This window comes from Dipodomys spectabilis, unplaced genomic scaffold (assembly GCF_019054845.1).
Source record: "Dipodomys spectabilis isolate Male_0828 unplaced genomic scaffold, ASM1905484v1 ptg000043l, whole genome shotgun sequence".
In the NCBI taxonomy this organism is placed as follows: domain Eukaryota; kingdom Metazoa; phylum Chordata; class Mammalia; order Rodentia; family Heteromyidae; genus Dipodomys; species Dipodomys spectabilis.
The window spans coordinates 20616099-20636959 of record NW_024870720.1 but is presented as its reverse complement, the minus strand read 5'-3'; the positions used below and the strand labels follow the sequence as shown (position 1 = coordinate 20636959).

Sequence of the window (20861 nt, the reverse complement as noted above, 5' to 3'; positions counted from 1 at the left end):
AATTAAAAGGTCATAGTAATATATGAACAATTCTTCTTTCTGTTCATAGGTTTAAATCTCTAAGCATTAAAAGCATTAAACTTCTTAGAAAAGTATGAAGGTCATAATTGTAGAAATTATAAAACAGTATGATTGTATTTCACCTATGGATTTTATTGCAGTTGAAATATTGCTTCCAAAATCTATAGTCCTGTAGAATTTACTTAGACAATGAAATGAGCTAAACAAATACAATAAATGGTTTAGAATATAACATAAACATTTTTATTGCTTTGCTTTAAAGTTAAAATATTTCAAGCCTTTAGGAACAAAACAGAAATATAAAAATTTTAAATTACAGGTGATTTAAACTGAAAATAAGGATTTGCCATAATAAATCCAGGTCAATAAATGTCAAGTCAAATATATAGTTTGTTTTGTTTTATTTTGTTTTGTTTTGTTGATGATGATCCTGGGGCTTGAACACATGGCTTGCTTGCAGTTCCTGAGCTGTAGTTTTCAAGGAAAATACTCTACTACTTGAGCCACAGCTCCACTTATAGTTTTATTTCTGATGGTTAATTGGAGATAAGATTTTCATAGACTTTTTTTTTTGGCCTGGGTTGGCTTTGAATCACTATGCTCTGCTCTCAGCCTTCTGAGTAACTATTCTGTAGCTATGATTATAGGCTTGAAGCCCAGGAACCTGCAAAAGTTGTAATTATATTACTTTTATAATGCAATGTTACCTAAATTTATATAACTTCATATAGTCCAAAATAAAGTTACCTTTACAACTCAATGTTACACAAATTTATATAACTTTATATAGTCCCAAAATAAAGTTATATATGAAAGAAGTCAAGTGAATATGGAGTAAATTATAATTATACATCAGTAATTATATACTTACTATTGTTCAGACTCTCCACCAGTCAGGTAGATATATAAGGATGAATTGATAAGTTGCAGGCAATGATATGTTATTTTGAATTGTTTTGTGGGAAGTAAATAATAATACCACTATATGATTACTTACTAATATTATTGTACTAAAAGTGTATACTAGTCAGAGGTGAAGTGGTGGAATATAGTTTACAAGGGACCTGCTTGTCCTTGGATATCCAGCTGAGCCTGGTATTGCCTGCTTCCTTGAGCTAACTAAACTTTCTACATCACACAGCCTTCATCTTTGAAATGAGGATAAATGTAAAACAGTTCTCAAGGAGTGTGTATGTTAAATAAAAGAGCTTAACATATACACCATTATGCATATATACTATATTTTATATATACAAAATTTAAAACAATACAAAATTTTATTATGCAAAGCACTATATAAATATTTTTATACAATTACTGCTATACTTGGACTTTAAGTCTTCAAAAAAGAACCTGGATGGGAAAAATAGGCATAAATTGTTACACTAGGTTCCATTTCATTTAGGAAATTCATATCTTAAGTAGAAATCAGAAGAGGACAAAAGACTTATTTTCCTAGATAATGTCTTTATTTACATTTAAGGAATTCTAATAAAGTTTCATTTTCTTTGAGATAATAAAGTTTTGACTCGGTAAAGGCTACAAACTGAACTCTTCTCAACCGAAAGGGAGTTATATCCATATTCCTAAACTAGAAACATGTATTTTTCTAGTTTACATGAGGAGGCCAAATTCATTTCATACATATATGACGTTGACAGTATACTCAGAAAATGCATTTTTCCCTAAGTGCAATTATTTCATCACAAAACAAAGAGTGAAGGACATGAAATAATATGTGATAGTTTCACTAAATTCAATACAAAATAGAAGTTTCATACCTATACTCAAAATTGTATGACTTTTCAAAAAATGTAACCTTGACTAGAAAGATGAAATAAAATATCTAAAATATCTACCTAAAAGATAAATTTTATATCTATGTTTTATACTAACAATAATTTGCTTTATTCAGCCAACATTTCAAGAACTATAAATTATTATAACTTGATACCTTTTACTTATAAGTATAAATTACTTATAATTTATACTATTTCTTTATGCTCTTTTGTAGATATACTAATATTTATATATAGACTCAGTCTCAGCATTCACAAACTCCAATAATCCATGATACAAGTCTAGATAAATATGGTCAATCAATAGAATATAAAGAGATAAACTTAAGGAATGCCACATTTTCTGAATCTCTTTCTATTTAGAGGACATGCAAAATTTTAAGTAAAGTAAGTCAAGATATTATAACTTTTTATTATTTGGCTAGTGTGTTTTGACAAGTTGAATTTTTTGTTATGCTATCTCTCATATCATGTGATAGTATTATCTTTCTACCAACTTGGGAAAGAGACATTATACTTCTTCTGTGAATAAGCAACACATAAGCAATTAAAGAAGAACTAAGTATTTAAAACACTATACTTAACCAAAAGTTCCCATTAATGGAACCCAGGTAGGTACTGTCATACAAGAGAGACATGATAAGTTTTAATTAGCTTGAGCAAGTCATTTTCCTATATAAGCCTCAATTTGTTAGTGACAAAAATTTCATATTCTACATTGAAATAGGAATGTATACAGATTTCCTAGTGAATGCTGAAGTAGAGACCCGTAATTCTCTGGTTAACATAAGAAAAATTAAACTTGACTCATGAGAACACTGGGCTCTCTGTTAAAAGGAAAAAGTTACTTTTTTCAAAAAAAGTAACTTTTACAAGTCTTACTTTGCTATTTCCACAATGAATAAAGTAATAGAGCTGGGATGTTTAAAAGTGAATTGACCCAAAGCCTTAAACAAAACTGACCTTGGAAGACTCTCAGATAGTAATAATTTTTGAAATCACCCAGCATTCATCTAGATGAATCTAAGTATATTATGATCTTTCTCTGTTTTATATATATATATATATATGTATATATATTTGAAAACTTAACACAGTATTCCAACTGCCCAGAGCCCTTGGGTAGTGAGACTAATTAATGATGAGAGATTTCTATCTCAATTTAACTTTTAATGCAGAAGTTCTGAAAGATGTAATAGTACCTAATTAAAATTGTTGCTAGAGATGTCAACATATCTTTCAAACTAATGTGAATGAGACAAGTGGTAAGAAATGCCAAGTAAATGTAAGGAATACCATAATAAATTTCATTTTATGGCTATATAAAATGCTCCAAATCACAAAATAACAATCTTAACTCAGGTACATTTCAGACCAAAAAGCATCCTCTGTGAAAAATTGCAAATCAATATCAAGCAGAGTGATTTCTCTGAAAATAATGAAATTAAATCAGATAACTACAGCAAAAATATGCACATGTGCATGTAAATATTAACAATTACCATCTGCTGCTTCCTTTACAAAACAGCTTCAAGTTCCACAACATTTTACAAATAAATTCTCCTTAACATTCCAGTAACAAATAATGCATTTTTCATATAAGTTAATCCAAAATAGAAAAGAAAAAACAAAGCCCTTTTGAGTCTACAATAATTAACCAAGTATGAATAGTTTCAGATTACACATACATAAATTTGAGGACTTTTTATTGAAGAAGATAGTTTTAAAGACCTAGTAGCGTATTGAATAACAAAATCTGATGGTACTTGGACAACATGATCAATTAAAATGCATCACAGTCCATTTATCATATGGGTAGTCTTAAAGAAAGACATTTTTTCCAGATATATTAAGAAACACAATTTGAGGAATTATAGTATTTTTCATGCAAATGTAAAACTACTGAAGAACCTGAGACTATATAACAGTTTCCTTAACTTGATAGAATTATCTATTTTTTTAAAAACAAAACAAACATTGGAAAAATGTATATGTATGTGTATATATACACACTCACATATAAACATACACACATATACAAGCATACCATACACACTCATATAAATCTTATCAAATCTCAACAACCATGAAAGGATCCAGACTATTTTTGAAAATGTCCACTATAGTACTTGTACTAATAGATAAAGCTGGAAACAATGTTAAAGTTAATTGTTACAAGATCTAGCATTACAGATGTAATTTTTAAATTATTATTTGGATAGGGCAGGATCATTTCCAGAAAAAATTAAAATTGGCTGGAAGAAAAACCTGTAACTATTGAAAGTTTAGGATGTTTATCAGACTTAAAATCAATATGCAAATATTGGTGATTGTCCTATTTACTAAACATGAAGTAGATAATTAAGGAGAAATTGGATATAATTATAACAACAGCAACAAGATAAAATAAGTTAGATGGGAATTAACCAAGTAGAGAATGCACAGACTCTGATAAATGAACTTACAAATATATAAAAAAGATACGGAGCTGAGCACTTTTGGGTCACATCTATAATCCTAGCTACTTAGGAGGCTGTGGTATGCTTACAGCTCAAAGCCAGCTTGAGCAGGAAAAAACCATGAGACTCTTAATCCCAATTAACCATGAAAATACCAGGAATGAAGCTGTGACTCACATGATAAAGCAGTAGCTTTAAGCTTAAATGCTAAAGGATACTCCAGGCTCTAACATTAATCCCTAGTATTTGTACCAAAACAACAAATACTTATTTATTCCTTGTTATTGTAAAGGTGATGTACAGAGGGGTTAGGATTACATAAATCAGAAAAGAGTACATTTCTTTTTGAACAATGTCACCTCTTCCCTTGCTCACTCCCTGTTTTTCCCTCCAGTCCCTACCGTAGTGGGATAGTTCAATTTAAACATAGTGCCTAGTGAGTATCACTGCTACAGTTATTCACTGTTTGTCTCACCATTTCTGGGCTCCTCTGACCCTCCCAAAGAAAGATAAATGAACAAACAAGACAGAAGGAAATGAAAACAAAAACAGCAACAAAGAAAACAAGGTACATCTTGTTTTTACTTCCTGAAGTTCATTCCAATAAATATCATTTCATATAATCAAAAGCACATAGCTATTGCAGCTATGTGACCCACTCCTAAGAATACCCTTCTCTGCGCTCATTTCATATGAATGCCTCGAGTCCTGTATAATTTATCATGTCCTGGTGAATTTTTTGTCTTTTACCATCCACTATGTTGACTTGTAGATTTACAGGCACATTCTAATTATCACAAATGAGGGAAAACATGAGATTCTACCTCTCCCCAGTTAGAATGGCCATTATCAAGAAAACTAACAGAAACAAATCCTGGTGGGGATATGACCAAAAGGGAATACTACTGCACTGTTTGGTGGAAGTGTAAACTTGTTCATCCACTCTGGAAAGCAGTATGGAGGTTCCTCCAAAGACTAAACATAGAGCTTCCTATGACCCAGCAATCTCCTTCCTGGGTATTTACCCAAATGACCACAAACCAGGCCACATAAAACTTCCAGTACAACTATGTTCATTGTAGCATTGTTTTCCATAGCCAACAAATGGAATCATTCAAATGCCCCTCAGTGGATGGATGGATCAAAAAAATGTGGTATATATACACAATGGAATTCTATGCTTCTATCAGAAAGAATGATATTGCCACAGTCATAAGGAAATGGAATGATTCAAAAAATTATATTAAGCAAACTAATCCAGACTCCAAAAAGACAGTTTAAATATTTCTCAAATGATATAATGAAGTTTTAAATAAATAGATATACATATGTATGGCAGATATAATGTAACTCTGTCAATATACTCACTAGCTCTCCCAACAATCTGTAAAATGAAATGCAATGATAATTGAAAGAAAAGGGAAATATGAGAAGCTATTTAACAACTGGAATTCGTGTGAAAAATTATGGAAGTCCTAGAGTAACTATGTCAATTTTGCAAGTGATGATCAAAAAGGGAATACCTCAGCTCTCAGTTATTAAGCGAGCTCTAGAAATAGTGTGGTAATGGTAGAAAGTCATTCAGTATACTTGTGGAACAAAAGAAAGCACAGTGTAAAGGAGCAATGAGGGCTAATGGCTGAACAAACCTTCAGGTAATTGTTGGATTGTTTAGTAAAGGATGGGGGAAACTGAGCTCAGACAGTAAAACAGAAAATAAGTTTTCTGAGTTGAAAAAAGTGTCTTAATGTGAATTGTAAAACTTGAAGATAAAGAAAACACAGTATAGGGGATGAGAAAACAAAGGGAAATACTTTAATTTCTCACTTTAAAATATTTCAGTTGAGATCAACAAAACATACACCATAGAGAAAAAAGTTGATAGTTTAAATAGAAATATTACAAATCACATATCTCTATATCACAAAGAAAAAGTCAACAGAAAGAAGGCATTTGTAAAAAAGGTATCAGTGAGTAAAATAAAAACAATGAACAGAAAGCAAACTGGGAAATGGCATAAAAATAATTGCTGCTAAAAAGACAGATTATCTAGATGAAACAAAAGGACATAACAAGTCTACTAAAGAGGGTTTCTGTAAGCAATGAGATTTATGGTACCCTTGAATGGAAGAGTTCTTGGAAATTTTTCTATAGTGAATAAAGCAAGATACATCAAATTCAATGAAGGTAGAAAAATCAAAGAAATGCACTCACAATCACTGTTACAAAATATGCCAGTTTATGATAAACATTTTTATTCATGTAGCATATTAATATTTACTAATGTGAGTGCTTTTGCTAATACATTATTGCTGTTTATGCTCATAGTTTATTTTTCTAATAAAGTAACTGATGGTCTCCTAGATGATCAATCTCATTTGTATGGAGTTTGTATTAGAACTTTGAAGTATCTGGTTTGAAATGTCAGCTTCCATAAGAAATAGTCAAAAATATTTGAGACTGCATCCTGAAATAGCACATTTATAGAAGTACCAGAGACTTTGATGACAGACCATTGAAAACTGCATAATTGTATGGCAAAGAAAAACTCAACAACAATTGCGACCCAGCCAAGAGAAAAATGAGATCAGGACTGAGCAGTTCAAGAATGCATAACACACTTCTGTCCACACGTTTTAATTACACATCCAATCTTTTACCTTGTAATAAAGAAAAAAAATCTTAAATGAATGTTCCTGTTGTAAACTACTCCTCGAATCTAAGTAAGAGAAGGAGAAACACTGAAGTTGGGAATTTCACTTGGAATGAACAGAAACTACTATGAACTACGGATGTGGCAATACATTTAGCAATTCATTTGTGATGATTAATCATTCAGTCAGTGGTCATGGGTACTGCCTTCAATCACAGAACATTTTGACAGTCTACTTTAATGAATTGGTGTAGAACTAGCTAGCATGAACTTTAACGCTTAAGAAACACACATCATGGTGTTAAGGATATATATGGACGTGTACATATTGACAATAAGTGTCAGTAATGCTGTCAGTCATGTGGAGGACTTTTCTAATGGATGAGGGATCTTCCTGCCCAGGATGTCAAGTGACCTTAAGAAGATAGAAAGTAAAAGAATTTTGGACAAGCAAAAGTAAAAATTGTCAAGGGAAAAGCACTAATAGTTATTAGTGCCACTTTGTTAAAATACTTTGAGTGTGGTTTTAGGACACACCAAATCGTAATATGTTGGTAACTTTGTTTCCAAAGTAGTAACAATTAGAATTAATGGTATCTTCAAGTATGAAGCCCAATTGGGAGCTGTGGGGGGGGGGGGGGGGGGAGGGTGCGGGGGAGGGGCAATAGCTTATCAGTGGCATCACTCATGGAAGAAACTGAGGTAGTTCTTATAGAGCCCTAACTTTGTTCCTGAAAAAGGATTTTCATTTTAAAGGAAAGGAGGGGACAATCTAGCCAGTGCTCCTGCTCTATCAGTCATGCAAAAGTCATGATCAAGCAGCCAGGGACCACTACAAGAGCCGAAACCATGATGTTTGGACATTCTGCTTCCAAACTACAGTCCAAATAAGGCTCCTCATTTTTAGTTGTTGTTAAGTATTCAGTAAGTATTGTATTACATCAGAAAATGGGCTAACTCATATTCTCCAATGCTTTTGTTTGGGAATCACGCTAATATCCTCAGACCTCTTCTCTCTGCAGCTTTTCACTACAAATATACTGCTGTGTGTTCAGGCTGGTAGAACACCAATCTGAATTCTCATCTTCTTACACTGTGGCTTCCGTGTAATGATTTGATAAACTCAAACTTGAGGAGGAAAATACTGCTGAAGCGAGAAACACACAACTGAAATGTATTTTCCATGATCGTCCAATCTGTGACGGTGCTTAGTAATGCCTAACAAGACAAAAGAACTTTGCCAGTACATACGCGCTCCCATTCTTTACAGGGAAGATTTCGCATAGGAGGAGGATAGGAAGGAGGGCCAAACCTCCTTCCTATCCTAAGCGTTCAAGATGACTTTCATCTACTATTTGCTTGAAAAAAAAAAAAAACAGAAACAACCTGACAGTTGTAAATGCAGTGATGGAATATGCGGGCATCAGTCCTTTGCGTGGCTTCTGCACACATCCCATACCGGGGGCTCTCGTGATGTCATTTATCGCATTGCCTTTCTGACTAAGCAGTGGTCTATTTGGGTGGTTTCACCCAGGAACTCATTTCCAGCACACATAACTCTGAAATATCTTATTTTGATCGTGCCAAGGTTGCTGTGATAAAGCTCCTGGTAACTGTATTTCTTTGGCTGTCCAGATTTTAGGGTTAAAAATAATTTTAAGTGTTAAAATAAGCAAAAGTTTTTTTTCTTTTAAACATACAATCAATGACAATTAATTATCATTGCAATCCAATCAGTGCTGAGATTTTAAAATTTAAAGGATCCTCTTCAAAGGATCTAAACTGAAAAGTTCCATAGAGGTGAAACTCAATTAAATATATTTAAGGATTTATGTTATGTTATGACATAGAGTTCATGGTGATGGTTAAAGAATGGGCTCTTCACTTATGATTTTGAAGAACAATAACTTTAAAATTAAACTTCAATTGCTATTAAAAGTCAAAGGCTCAAGTACACATGGAAAATCATTTAATGGGGTTCAACATACACTACCCTAAAATATGTCACCTAGACATTTGAGAAAAGAGTAGAAGCAGGGAGGTCTCTTTTAAAAAAAAATTATTGTCAAGTTGATGTACGAATGGGTTACAGTCACATAAGTAAAGGTAGTGAGTGCATTTCTTGTAGGGAGGTTTCTTTTATCTTCCCTTTACCCTGTTTCTGGAAGCAAACCATAAAACATAATCCTCTCATTCCATAGGGACTCTCATTTCAAAGGGACATTCCCTAAACCCAGAGGGAAGGAAATCCTTATTGTTAAAGAATCAGAGGTGCCAAGAATAATCTGAATAAAGGGGACATCCTTAGTTATCATATCCCAAGTGTATAACTACTAGGTAATACCCTTTGAGCCTTTAACCATATTTCTCAAAATTAATATAACATGCATAAAGTTAGCATAAGATATGCAAGATTTCCTTTTCATCTCTATTTCTGAAGTTACTCACTTTATGTAAACCTTATAGTAATGTATATTTTTAATGCATCTATCCTTTTAATTAATTAATTTTATCTATTTTTTGATACTGGGATCTCAGCTATGAACCTTGAAACAACTCAGAAATCTTTTATTCTTTTGGAGATTCAAATGTTCTTATTTACATTTGGAATATTGCTGCAAGTATTATTTTTGAATAATTGTCTATAAGCTGAAGCTACACTAAGATGAATATGTTTTTAAGTTTATGAACTTATTTTAGAATAGTATTCCTGGGTTTCACCTGAGGTGAACAAAAAGGAGTATGCTTTCAGTATTTTATACACAAACATGAAAGTAGAACAATAAAAGTTGTTGAAATTGTACTAATAAAGGGAATGAGGGAAAGTGCTAGGTGAAGTTGATGAAGTGATCTGTATACTCGTTCAGAAATAATGCAATGAAACACCCACTGCACAACCAATGTATGCTAATAAAAATCTTAATTAAAAATTTTGTCTATATTCACAGGTTTATGAAACTATATCTGAAATACTTTTAAAAAGAGGATTGTTAAATGGTTTTAAATGATAAAATAAAGGTAATCAGTAAAGGACTACAGCATTAGCAAGGTCCTAATTAGCAACTTGTCTGGTTGTCATAACAATGCACCTCCAATATCATTAAACACATTTAGATTGCTTATGGTTATATCAAGGCAACATTTCCAGTAATGTCTAACCACCCACCAAGAAAGTAGAGGAAGACTGGAAAAATTTAGGTGATGGACCGATGATACACACTTTCAGAATCTTCCTAATGACCATTTCATCTTCTAATGAATGAAACTAATCTGTTACTGACTCTAATCCCAAGCACTAGTGTGTTAACTGTACATTAAGAAGAATATCTGATTGTAAAAGAAAATATAATCCTCATGTATTTTGTAATAATTTAGTATTTTTTTTAAGGTGACCTAATTAAGAGGTGGGGGGTGGTCCTGGGCTTGGAACTTAGGGCCTCCTACTTGCCATAGTGAGGATTTACTACTTGAGTCTCTCCTCCAACCCTGCTTTTGATGTTTACTTTTCCCAATTTGGACTCATAAACTTTTCTGCCTGAGCTGCCCTCGAATGGTGACCTTTCCATTTTTCAGCCTCCCAAGTAGCTAGAATTACAGGTGTGAGAAACCAATATTAGGTTAAGTGACACTGTGTGTCAACAAATATATATCAACAAATATACTGTATGCCAATAAATAAGTAAAGTAATTTGAAGTCTCTGAAGTTGTCACTTGAATGTAATAGTTTTGATGGTTACAGATAAGGTATGAGAAAATATAATAAGATATGATAAAATATGAATAGTCAATTATATGGATATAAGCTAATTTTTAAAGTTTAAGTTATATTAAGCTTCTTTGTAAAAACATAATTTATATTTCAATATTTAATTAATATCTAATATTTCAATATGAATAAAAATGTCCTGAAATATTTTCCACAAAACTCACCTAGAAAAAATTAAGTTAACAGACATTTTTATTAAGTACAAGTCCAAAATATTATCCTCATGAGAGTCCAAACATTTATTTATGTCATTGCTCTGACAGTAGTATAAGGATGAAATAATTTTAAAAATTAGGCTACATCTACTTTATAGGCTATATATATATCTATATTGAAATATTAATATGAAAGATAAAATATAGAAATTATAATATAATTATGTTACTGTATTGTGTTATGTTAATTTGCCTTTATTTTTAGAAGCTAATCAACCTTAACTCCATAAAGTATTAGTCATTCAGTTCCATCCGAATATAGTTCTGACTTGTTTTTACTAACTTAGAACATGATCCTAAAAGTAAAGGTCATCTTCTTATAAAATGTAGTAAGTTATTATGGATATTATTAAGGTTGGACATTTTTTCTCTTTTCCCTGAAGCTATTTAGGAGCTTTCTTTGATTTCTTAACACATGGCAGGTGTCCAGACTCACTAGGACTGCATTGTCTTTCCTTTCCAAAATAGAACTCTCTATTTATTAATCAAATGAAAATTTCACCCCTGGAGCCAGGATAACTCTGTCTTGAAAAAAGATATGATCATCTTCTGCATACTTTTTAATGGCAACAGAAGGTAAACAAAGCCATCTGAAGTCTAGTGGGATTTTGATTGAAACTGAGCAATGCTTTCACCATCATAATAGAAAGGACTAAATGCAGCAGAGCATTACGCACTGATTAACACTAACAAAGCTAAGCCTGTGTGGTAGGTAGTGCATGTCTATAGCCCTAGCTATTTTGAGAGCTGAGTGAAGATCACTTGAACCCACTAGTGGAAGAACAGACTAGGTGACATGGTTACATCCGTGTAAAACCACCACAATAGAGAGCAACATGACTATCTTGTCGAGCACCAATGAATATGCTGTTTGTTTTACACATCTGATTACATTCGTCTAAGACAAAATTATGAAACATGGGTATGCTTATTCCCACTTCAGAGGAAAACAAAGAGATTGCAAAGCTGCACTACAACTTGTTTGGCAATTAAAAAATACAAAAGGAGAAAGGATATCATAAACCAGCCTACAAAGTGGTGACCCATAGCGAACATTAGGTAAGGGGAAAGACCAGATGCTAGAAAACATGCTAAGGCACAGAAAATTGAGTGCTGAAACCTGTCCACAGATAAGAACGTAAGGAAAGACATAGGAAAGGAAAGCAAACCTAGTCAACTACGTGCCCTTTCCAAATAGGCACATCTTTTCATGCCTAGGACTCAAACTTCTATTCTTTCTATTCATTCTTGAAAATAAGTTGTGTTGTTACTTAATAAAAATACTTAAAAATATTGTAAATACCTTGCAGCAATAGAAATGAGTGATCATGAGAACTGCTGGTGTTTTATTTGCACAACTCACAAATTCAAGTTTTGTATTTCACAATGCTTCAGGTATGTTGCATGTTAATTTTGGCTGGTATCAGTTCAATAATAGTCTGCTTCTTATTTACACCTACTATTTTTAATTAGGTTAGATTTTTGCTATGATTACTTTATATTCTGTTTTTCATGCATGAGAAACTCAACCAGAAATTTCAAATTCTTGGAATTACTTTTTATTTCTCACTCTAATTATCTACTTTCATGAAAAGAGACAAATTACGCATCAACAACCAGCAAATAGGCATGTATTGTTTACTTTAAATTACTTTTTAAGTTAAACCTGAGAATTGGGATCCTCATTTTCTCTGTAATCAATCAGACACTTATTGTTTATTGTTTTCAAGAGTGTATTATTACACAGTGATGAGACAGTCATAGAAATGTTCTTTGTTACCCTCACAGGAGTTTATGATAACTCTGCCACTCTTCTGGAATCAAGAAATAGCTACTTTTAAATAAAATGATAACTAACTATGGTTAAAAGAAGCCAGTTGGACAAAGTATTAGGGAAGAGGAACAGTAGAGATAAGACCACAGACCAAAGAGAGCTTACCTAAAATGGCCAGAGGGGCAAATGGATGAAAAGAACCCTGAAGAAAGAGGGAGCAAAAAGCAGGAAAGTTTGGTGGACTGGGCTGGATCAGAGTGATGGGAACCTCTCACAGAGTTTTGCCCTAAAGACCTGCGTGACTGAATTACTATTTTTCAGGAGATCTCCCTGGCTTGAGGGAGTAGGAGCTAGCCTTAATATGAGGAAGGAAGAGAAATGATTAGAAACCATTGCTGACATTTTGTGAAATGATAATATCTGCCTAAAAGTAAATATTGGCAGTGATAAGGAGAAAGAAAGTAAATTGAGTAGGTTATATGTATCTAGAAAAAAGTAGAAACATTTAAATGATATATATATATATACATATATGTATATATTATATATGCATCATATATATTATATATACATATATATATACAATGAAGGAATGGAATTGTACAATGAGAAAATACTAAATATTTGGTGAGTTAAAGACAGCTTTCCATGGAGCTCTTGTGGCTCATGCATGTAATCCTAGCTACTAAGGAGGCCAAGATCTGAGGATGGCAGTTCAAAGCCAGCCCAGTTAGTTAAGTCCATTAGATTCTTTTATCCAATAAACTACTCAGAAAAGGCCAGAGGTGGAGGCTCTGGGTTAAGTGGTACAGCCCTAGCCTTGAGGAAAAAGCTCAGGGATAGGACCCAGGCCTCAAATGCAAGCCCCAGGACTGGTACAAAAAGAAAGAAAGAAAGAACAAATGAAGGAAGGAAAGAAGGAAGGAAGGAAGGAAGGAAGGAAGGAGAGAGAGAGAAAAGAAAGAAAGAAAGAAAGAAAGAAAGAAAGAAAGAAAGAAAGAAAGAAAGAAAGAAAGAAAGAAAGAAAGAAAGAAAGAAAGAGAGAAAGAAAGATTGATTTCCAAAAAGCGTAATGTGGTGATATTTTTCTTCATATACTGAGCACGGTGGTCAACCTTTTTCACCCCTGCAAAAAATACATTAAAAAAAAAAACTACCTTCCTTCAAAATACTCCTCAAACTTCCATGCCTTCCTACGTATACTAAAAAGTATTATCAGATAAATGATGTCTGCATCTTTAAAAAGAACTCTCATATTACCTATATCATATAAATATACATTATATAAATAAAATTTTGTTTTAAAAAGATGACAGCTTTTGCATCTTGTTTAATGTTCCAAACAATTTGTCCAGATCCTTCTTCCTTTCTCAATTTTGCCCTGTTGATTTCAAAGCTCACTTTTTACAAGTAAATACAATGCATTTAAATGTAATTAAATCTCCTTCAGATTCTATGAAGTAGTAAGTAACATTTCTTGAGATGTTTGATCTTTTTCCAACATGGAAGAACATATCTTATTTTGTCCAGGAGAGTCAGTAGATATCCTTCAAACAACTGCTCTAACCTTGCTTCCATTCACCTATCTATGCTATGATTGTGGTTATTTAATCCACCTTAGCAAAACTGCTTCTCTCTTCTGGCTTCTGTTAGTTTGGTAGAGGAATGCCCTTCCTCAAATCTGATGTAGTAAAGTTGTTCTAGCTTTTCTCTGGATCCCACTATCTGCCAGATTCCTTCTCTGAAGTTGTTAACCAGATCATGGTTTTTCTTCCATCTTAAAACCATGGTTTTCTAATACTCAGTTTTCTTGCTTTCCCTCATTAGATTTTTTTTTCTGTAGTTATTCATCAAAGATTGTTTTATATTTCTTCACTTATTTGATGTGTAGGTAATTTCCTCACTCTTCCTGCCACTTTAAAGCAAAAAAGAGAAATCTCAGAAAAGATAAATACTTCCAAAAACACTATCCTAGCAGTTTATATGTTATTTTATCTAGGCATTTATTTATTTTTCAATCCTGAGACTGAATACAGCAGAGCACTCAGGATTTTAGATGTCAATACAGGTGAACTATATCCTTGGACTATAGCAAGCTATTGAGACAAAATTGAAATCAAGATAATGTCATTTATGGTTTTGGTTTTATTTTTAGTTTGGGGTGTTTTTTATTCTTTACCTTATAAAACTTGATACCATCAATGTCACTAAATATAATTATTAGCTTTTATGTGCTTCATTGTTTGTCTAAACAATACTACCAATCAATATCATCTAGAGAAATACAAATAATGAGCAAATTAAACATTTAAAAGGTCTGTACTGAGTATGTTATAAAGAAAACGTCTTCATCTTTAATGCTTTGGACAAAAATGTCATAAAACTGACTTAAAAATATACTTGTAGAATAGGACAAAGAATGATCATTGTCTCTACTTTTCAAGCTAGTGAAGGATGTTATGTAAATAATATTTTTAGTCACTTCTTTCTGATAGTTTTTGAACTAAATAATAAATGATAAATAACTATTTACATCTTGTTTTAGGATACAAGATAACAGATATAAATGCATAGCTTAGTCTCACTAGAGAAATATATTCTATGATAAAGAAAATATATTTTGTGGTACTATTTGACTTATTCAAATTCATTTTTATGATGAATAGTCCATGTAACTAACATTATATTTTAGAATGACAATTTAATTGTACATAATTCAGCACTAGAATGATTATTATGTCAACAAAGTAAAATTAAGAATTATAAAAAGTAATTATTCAGAGCAGATATTCTGAGTTTATGATGTTTTTATCTTTCGAATTCCTTGCTTCTCCTTTGCAATTAATGTTGACAAATGATTTCTTCATTGGAATTAACTGTTTAGTATCATTAATACTTGTCATTAAAATCTTTGGTATACTGATCTTTTTTCCCTTTCCTTTTCAGGTCATGGGGCCTGAACTCTGGGCCTGGGCACTGTCCCTCAGCTCTTAAGCCCAAGGCTAGCGCTCTACCCCTTGAGCCACAGTGCCACTTCCTGCTTTTTCTGCTTATGTGGTGCTGAGGAATTGAACCCAGGGCCTCATGAAAGCAAGGCAAGCACTCTACCACTGAGACACCTTCCCAGTCCCGTTTTGTTTTGTTTTGTTGTGCTAGAACTTAGGGCTTCCTCTCTGATTTGGCTCTGGCTCTTTCACTCCAAGCCTAGAGTTCCACCATTTGAGCCACACCTCCACTTCCTTGTTATTTATTTATTTATTTTAACACGCATTGGAGGCCTCCTTGTGGGCAATGGCAGGTGCAGTAGGATGGAAAATGAATGACAACTGCTGTCTGAAGTGGCTCCCAGAATGTGAGTAAGGACATGATAGTTACAGGTGACCTCCTGAAAACTTTGAATGTGCATCCATTTAAATTAAACTATGGTTCCACATTAACACATATATAAGCAGACCATAAGAAAATCCAATTTATAATATCATGCATATTAATAATAACTATGCACCTAACCATTACTATGTTTTGCAAATATCAATAATGCTAAGCAGTAAGCAAAATATATTTATTTTTGCTTTTTGTTATTCCAAGGAATGTTTCTTCAGAAAGTTTCAACCTCTCCCAGGAGGTTATGTTAGTACAATAAACCCAGAGCTAAGTATTTATCATTCAAAGCAAATTTGGCTATTACTTGACTGAAAAATCCTAAATCCAAAAATGCTCTGAAATTCCAAATGATGAATCAAAACATTTCAGATTTTGAAGCATTTTTAATTTGAGATTTTTAGAGTAGGGATTTCTCAGCAATAAAATCCATACAGATATTCCAAATTTAAAAAAGAAAAGACAACTTAAATACCTGAAATAACCTTGATCCTAATATTTCAAATCAGGGATGCTCAACCCATACATGTATGTTAGGTAAGATTCCCTCCCTCTTTCCTGACAAGGAGACAGATTAGTTGCAGATATCCAGATTCTTCACCTAATGCAGTCTTCTCTGGAAGTGTAAAATCCTACTTTGCTACTTGCAGGTGCCATCTTGTCCTTGTCATATTCAAAGTAGAGAGAAGAATGTGAGAGAATGTAAGTAGTCATTAATCTGGAGAAGAACTGACTATTCTCTTCAGGAAATTTTCTATCTCTTTTGAGGAAAAAGTGACTACAGATTTCACTCAAAACTTTTAGAAGAAAAGTGGGTAAACTAGAGAGCTGTACTGTACTGTTTTCAGGTACTTCAAGAGTCAATAAATGAACTTACTCAGCATAGACAGTACACTGACCTTCATAATAATGTAGTCATATTGTTTTGACACAATAAAAAGCCGGCATAGCTGCAGAGTACAATACGTAGCAAACAAAAATGAAAATCACTTACTTGATATTATCGAGGCAGCCTGATTCAGGTTTCAGTATGGCAGTGTGATGAAACATTTTATATAAAGCAATCCCAAGGAAGATTACATTAAGCTGGAATGCAAAAAGGTAATGTTATGGTTCATAACCACAGTAAAGAAAAAGGCAAGTCTATTTTCTGTTACAAACGAGTCGTTCTGGTAAATTAGTATTGAGTGTACATTTAAAGGAATTTGATCACCAGCGCCTGCCTAGTATTTTAGCAAAGGGCAAGAAGCCAGTTGGAGGAATGTGGGACAAAGCCTTCTTTGTGCCCAAATCACACAAAATCAGCAGCAATTTAGAATGACAGAAAACTGCTCCTTTGCCCCTTTGGTGGTACTCAGAGCCCTGTGCTTGCTTGGTTTGCTTCTCAACTTCTATTCTACCACTTGAGACATGCTTCTGACCTGCTTTTTGCTTGTTTCTTTTTTGAAGATGGAGTCTCATGGTTTTCTGACCAGGTTTGTCTCAAATACTGATCTTCCATTTCTCAGCTTCCTGAGAAGCTAGGACAACAGGTACTCATCTTGATGGACAAATCTTTCAACACTCAGTGTATTTTTTTTAAATAAACACAAGCCACCAACAAACAAAGATTATTATTTCTCTAGGGCTTCTGAGTGCTACTATTTCTATACCCTGAACATTTGGATGAAGTTATTGTGATTCAAATGCTACATTATAAAAATACATATATCACCCAGTGCCAGTGGCACACGCCTGTAATCTAGCTACTTAGAAGGCTGAGATTTAAGGATCAAAGTTCAAAGCCAGCCAGGGCAAGAAAGTCCATGAGATTCTTATCTCCAATTAACCACCAGAAAACCGAAGTGGCACTGTGGCTCAAGTATATAGTGCTCAACTTGAGCTGAAGAGCTCAGGGACAGTGCCCATGCCAGGCTCAAGCCCCACAACTGACAAAAAAAAAAGATAGATAGATAGATAGATACATACATACATACATACATAAAATCAGCTCATTCTTAAACAAATACCTATATGTCATTCTTAAAAGGATTAGAAAGTATTGGTTAAATTCTGATATTACAATCTGTCATGATATTCTTTTGTCATTGAGACTAGAGAAAGCATATGAATTAGAACCAAGAATTCCAGTGTAAACTATCTGTGCCATTTATATATAAACTGCACAGAAAATCACATATTACATTGTCCTTTGGCATTTGACTCATTTATACTTTTTACAGTTTAGAAATTTAATTTAAAAGCCCCATTAAAATTTCCCTACAATATAGCCTGATAACTTTTATCATTTATCCCTAAGTCAAAACAATATTAAAAGTAAAAATTTAAATGCAATGGCTCATGTCTACAATCCTTGCTATTAAAGATGCTAAGATCTGAGGACCTCAGTTCTAAGTCAGCTAGGACAGACAACTCTGAGAGACTTTTATCTTCAAATGATCAGCAAATTAACAGAGTGGAGATGTCGCACAAGTAGTATGATGTCACCCTTGAGAAAAATTGCTAAAATTGCACAAGACCTTCAGTTCAAGCCCCAGTATTAGCAAAAATACATGATTTATATATTGGGTACTTAATAAACCTGACTTGAACTGAGTACATTTGCAGAGGAAAACGTGATTTGTGTTGACATAACTGCACATTGTCAGTATTCTATGAGCTTTTATTCATCTCTTATAAAAATAATGGTTAATATATTTCATTTGGAGCAATATCCTATTTCTTACTGTTTATATATGTATGTATGTATGTTATGTACCAATGTAGGTATGTACATATAAAGTATATAGATCATATTGCCTTTCCATATTCTGAAACATTTCTTACTTCCAAAATATTTTTATCCCAATAGTTCAAAATAAGAAATTGTGGTCCTATATTTTATTCAAAGACAAAAGGATAACAAAAATAAGTAGCATCTATACACATATATTTTTTTCAGTCAGTTGTGGGGCTTGAAATCAGTGCCTAGGTGCTGAATCTCTTTGTGCTTTAAGCTGGCACTCTACACTTGAGGCACAGTGCCACTTCTGGTTTTTTGAGTGGTTAATTTGAAACTCATGGGAACTTTTCTGTCCAGTTTGGCTTCAAACTAGGATCAGTAGATCTCAGCCATCTGAGTAACTAGGATTACAGGCATGAGTCACTCACAGCTGGCAGTAACTATATTTTTAATAAAGAGTAGTACTAATACTTTGATCTAAACATAAAAATTGTATTGGAAATAAAAATATTATTCAGCTGAAAATAAAATGAGAAGCATGATTTCAGAATGCCTGCTTAATTGGGCTGTGCCCAAGTAAATTCTATTAAGCTTTCGTTTTAAAGAGACATGACAAAACTGGAAGAAATAGGTATTTTCCCATCTTTCTCATTCCTCCACACTCTCAATTCAAATTATCCCAAAGAAAAAAAATGAAAATATACTATTGTTGAAGTTATCATTGCTTAATTATCTATATAACTAAATGGACTAAATTGGATTGGATTTGTAAGTGGCCACAGATTGCAAAACACTTCACATTCATGTATTTTTCTCCTGCAGGTTTAGATTAACTATTTTACAGTATAAAAGTAGCATATAATGAGTGCCTAATTGCTTGAGTTATGTAGGGTCAAATAAGTACATGCTTCACCTCAAATTAACCTATGTAAATTAAAGTCAGTACAGGAATGGCTAAAGTCTTATTTCTTGATGTGGAAAATACATAGTTAATTAGGAATTCTCACCATAATTATCAAGGTCGCTGGTCCTATAAAACTCCAAATGAAGTAGGTGTCAAGTCGGAGCCAACATCTGCAGGGAAACACAAGGGAGAGAAATACTCAAAGACAGGGTAGTGGACATATATCAAGAATGAGCGAGTGACAGAGAAGAATGTGAGCTGCAAAGCATTCCACTGGGAGACAGGAAATATTACATTGCTTGTTCATTTAAATGCTGAATTATGTGCCCAATTTCTGACAGCACTATTGATGGAGTAAGATAATTACCCCTTGAGGAAGCAGGGAAAAATCGCACTGGGCCTATTTGCTAAGGCCTTTTGTGCCTGTCATAGAAATCTTATGGGAAACAATAAAGAATGAAAGAACGAAAGGAAGGAAGGAAGGAAGGAAGGAAGGAAGGAAGGAAGGAAGGAAGGAAGGAAGGAAGGAAGGAAGGAAGGAAGGAAGGAAGGAAGGAAGGAAGGAAGGAAAAAGAATGAAAAGGCCATGCATAGAGCCATTAAAACAAGTAGCTTTAAGCTATCCTTTTCTCTCCAATTACAGTGCTACATAACCTGTCTATCAGCTGTCAGGGAAAGTGACATTTTCCTGTCAAGAAGATCTGAGGAAATTCAGTACAAAGAAGAAATAAATTTGGTATCAGACGACTGAAGTTTAATTAGCTTGGGCAGCCAACCTTTGAGAGTTCTTGAGTCTTAAAAAAGTGCATTGTTACTGCTCATACTTCTGGGGTTGCAAATTATCCTTAGCATCTCATGAAGTTGATTCATGACCTAAAAGTGAATTATTAATCACTTAATTTCAGCCACATTTAATACTCCCCCAATTCTTAAAGCCTCTGGGAAATTACACTTCCATTCTCCAGGATGACAGGAAGACAAAATGGAAGTGACTCGTTATGAGAAAGATTAATGTAAATTTTGAACAAATTATATTTGATGTTAAAAATAATATCTTGAATTATTTGCCAAACTGGTACATCTGAAGCATAATTAAAAAGGAAATGCTTTCAGCAGCAAATATCCAAGAATGTTTTGCTGTACTGTAAGCCTACAAATCTTAAGGAC

The 20861-nt window shown here is 33.3% G+C and overlaps 1 protein-coding gene across 1 annotated transcript in view; it reads right to left on the bottom strand.

The window, feature by feature from the left end:
- Positions 1 to 20861, bottom strand: part of Adgrl3 (adhesion G protein-coupled receptor L3) — a 703150-nt gene that overhangs the window by 45049 nt on the left and 637240 nt on the right. The window contains exons 20-21 of the mRNA XM_042678231.1: positions 19798 to 19864; positions 17063 to 17154 (exon numbers count right to left, since the gene is read on the bottom strand). Of these exons, the coding sequence (XP_042534165.1) occupies positions 17063 to 17154; positions 19798 to 19864 (159 nt within the window). The remainder of the gene's footprint in view (positions 1 to 17062; positions 17155 to 19797; positions 19865 to 20861) is intronic.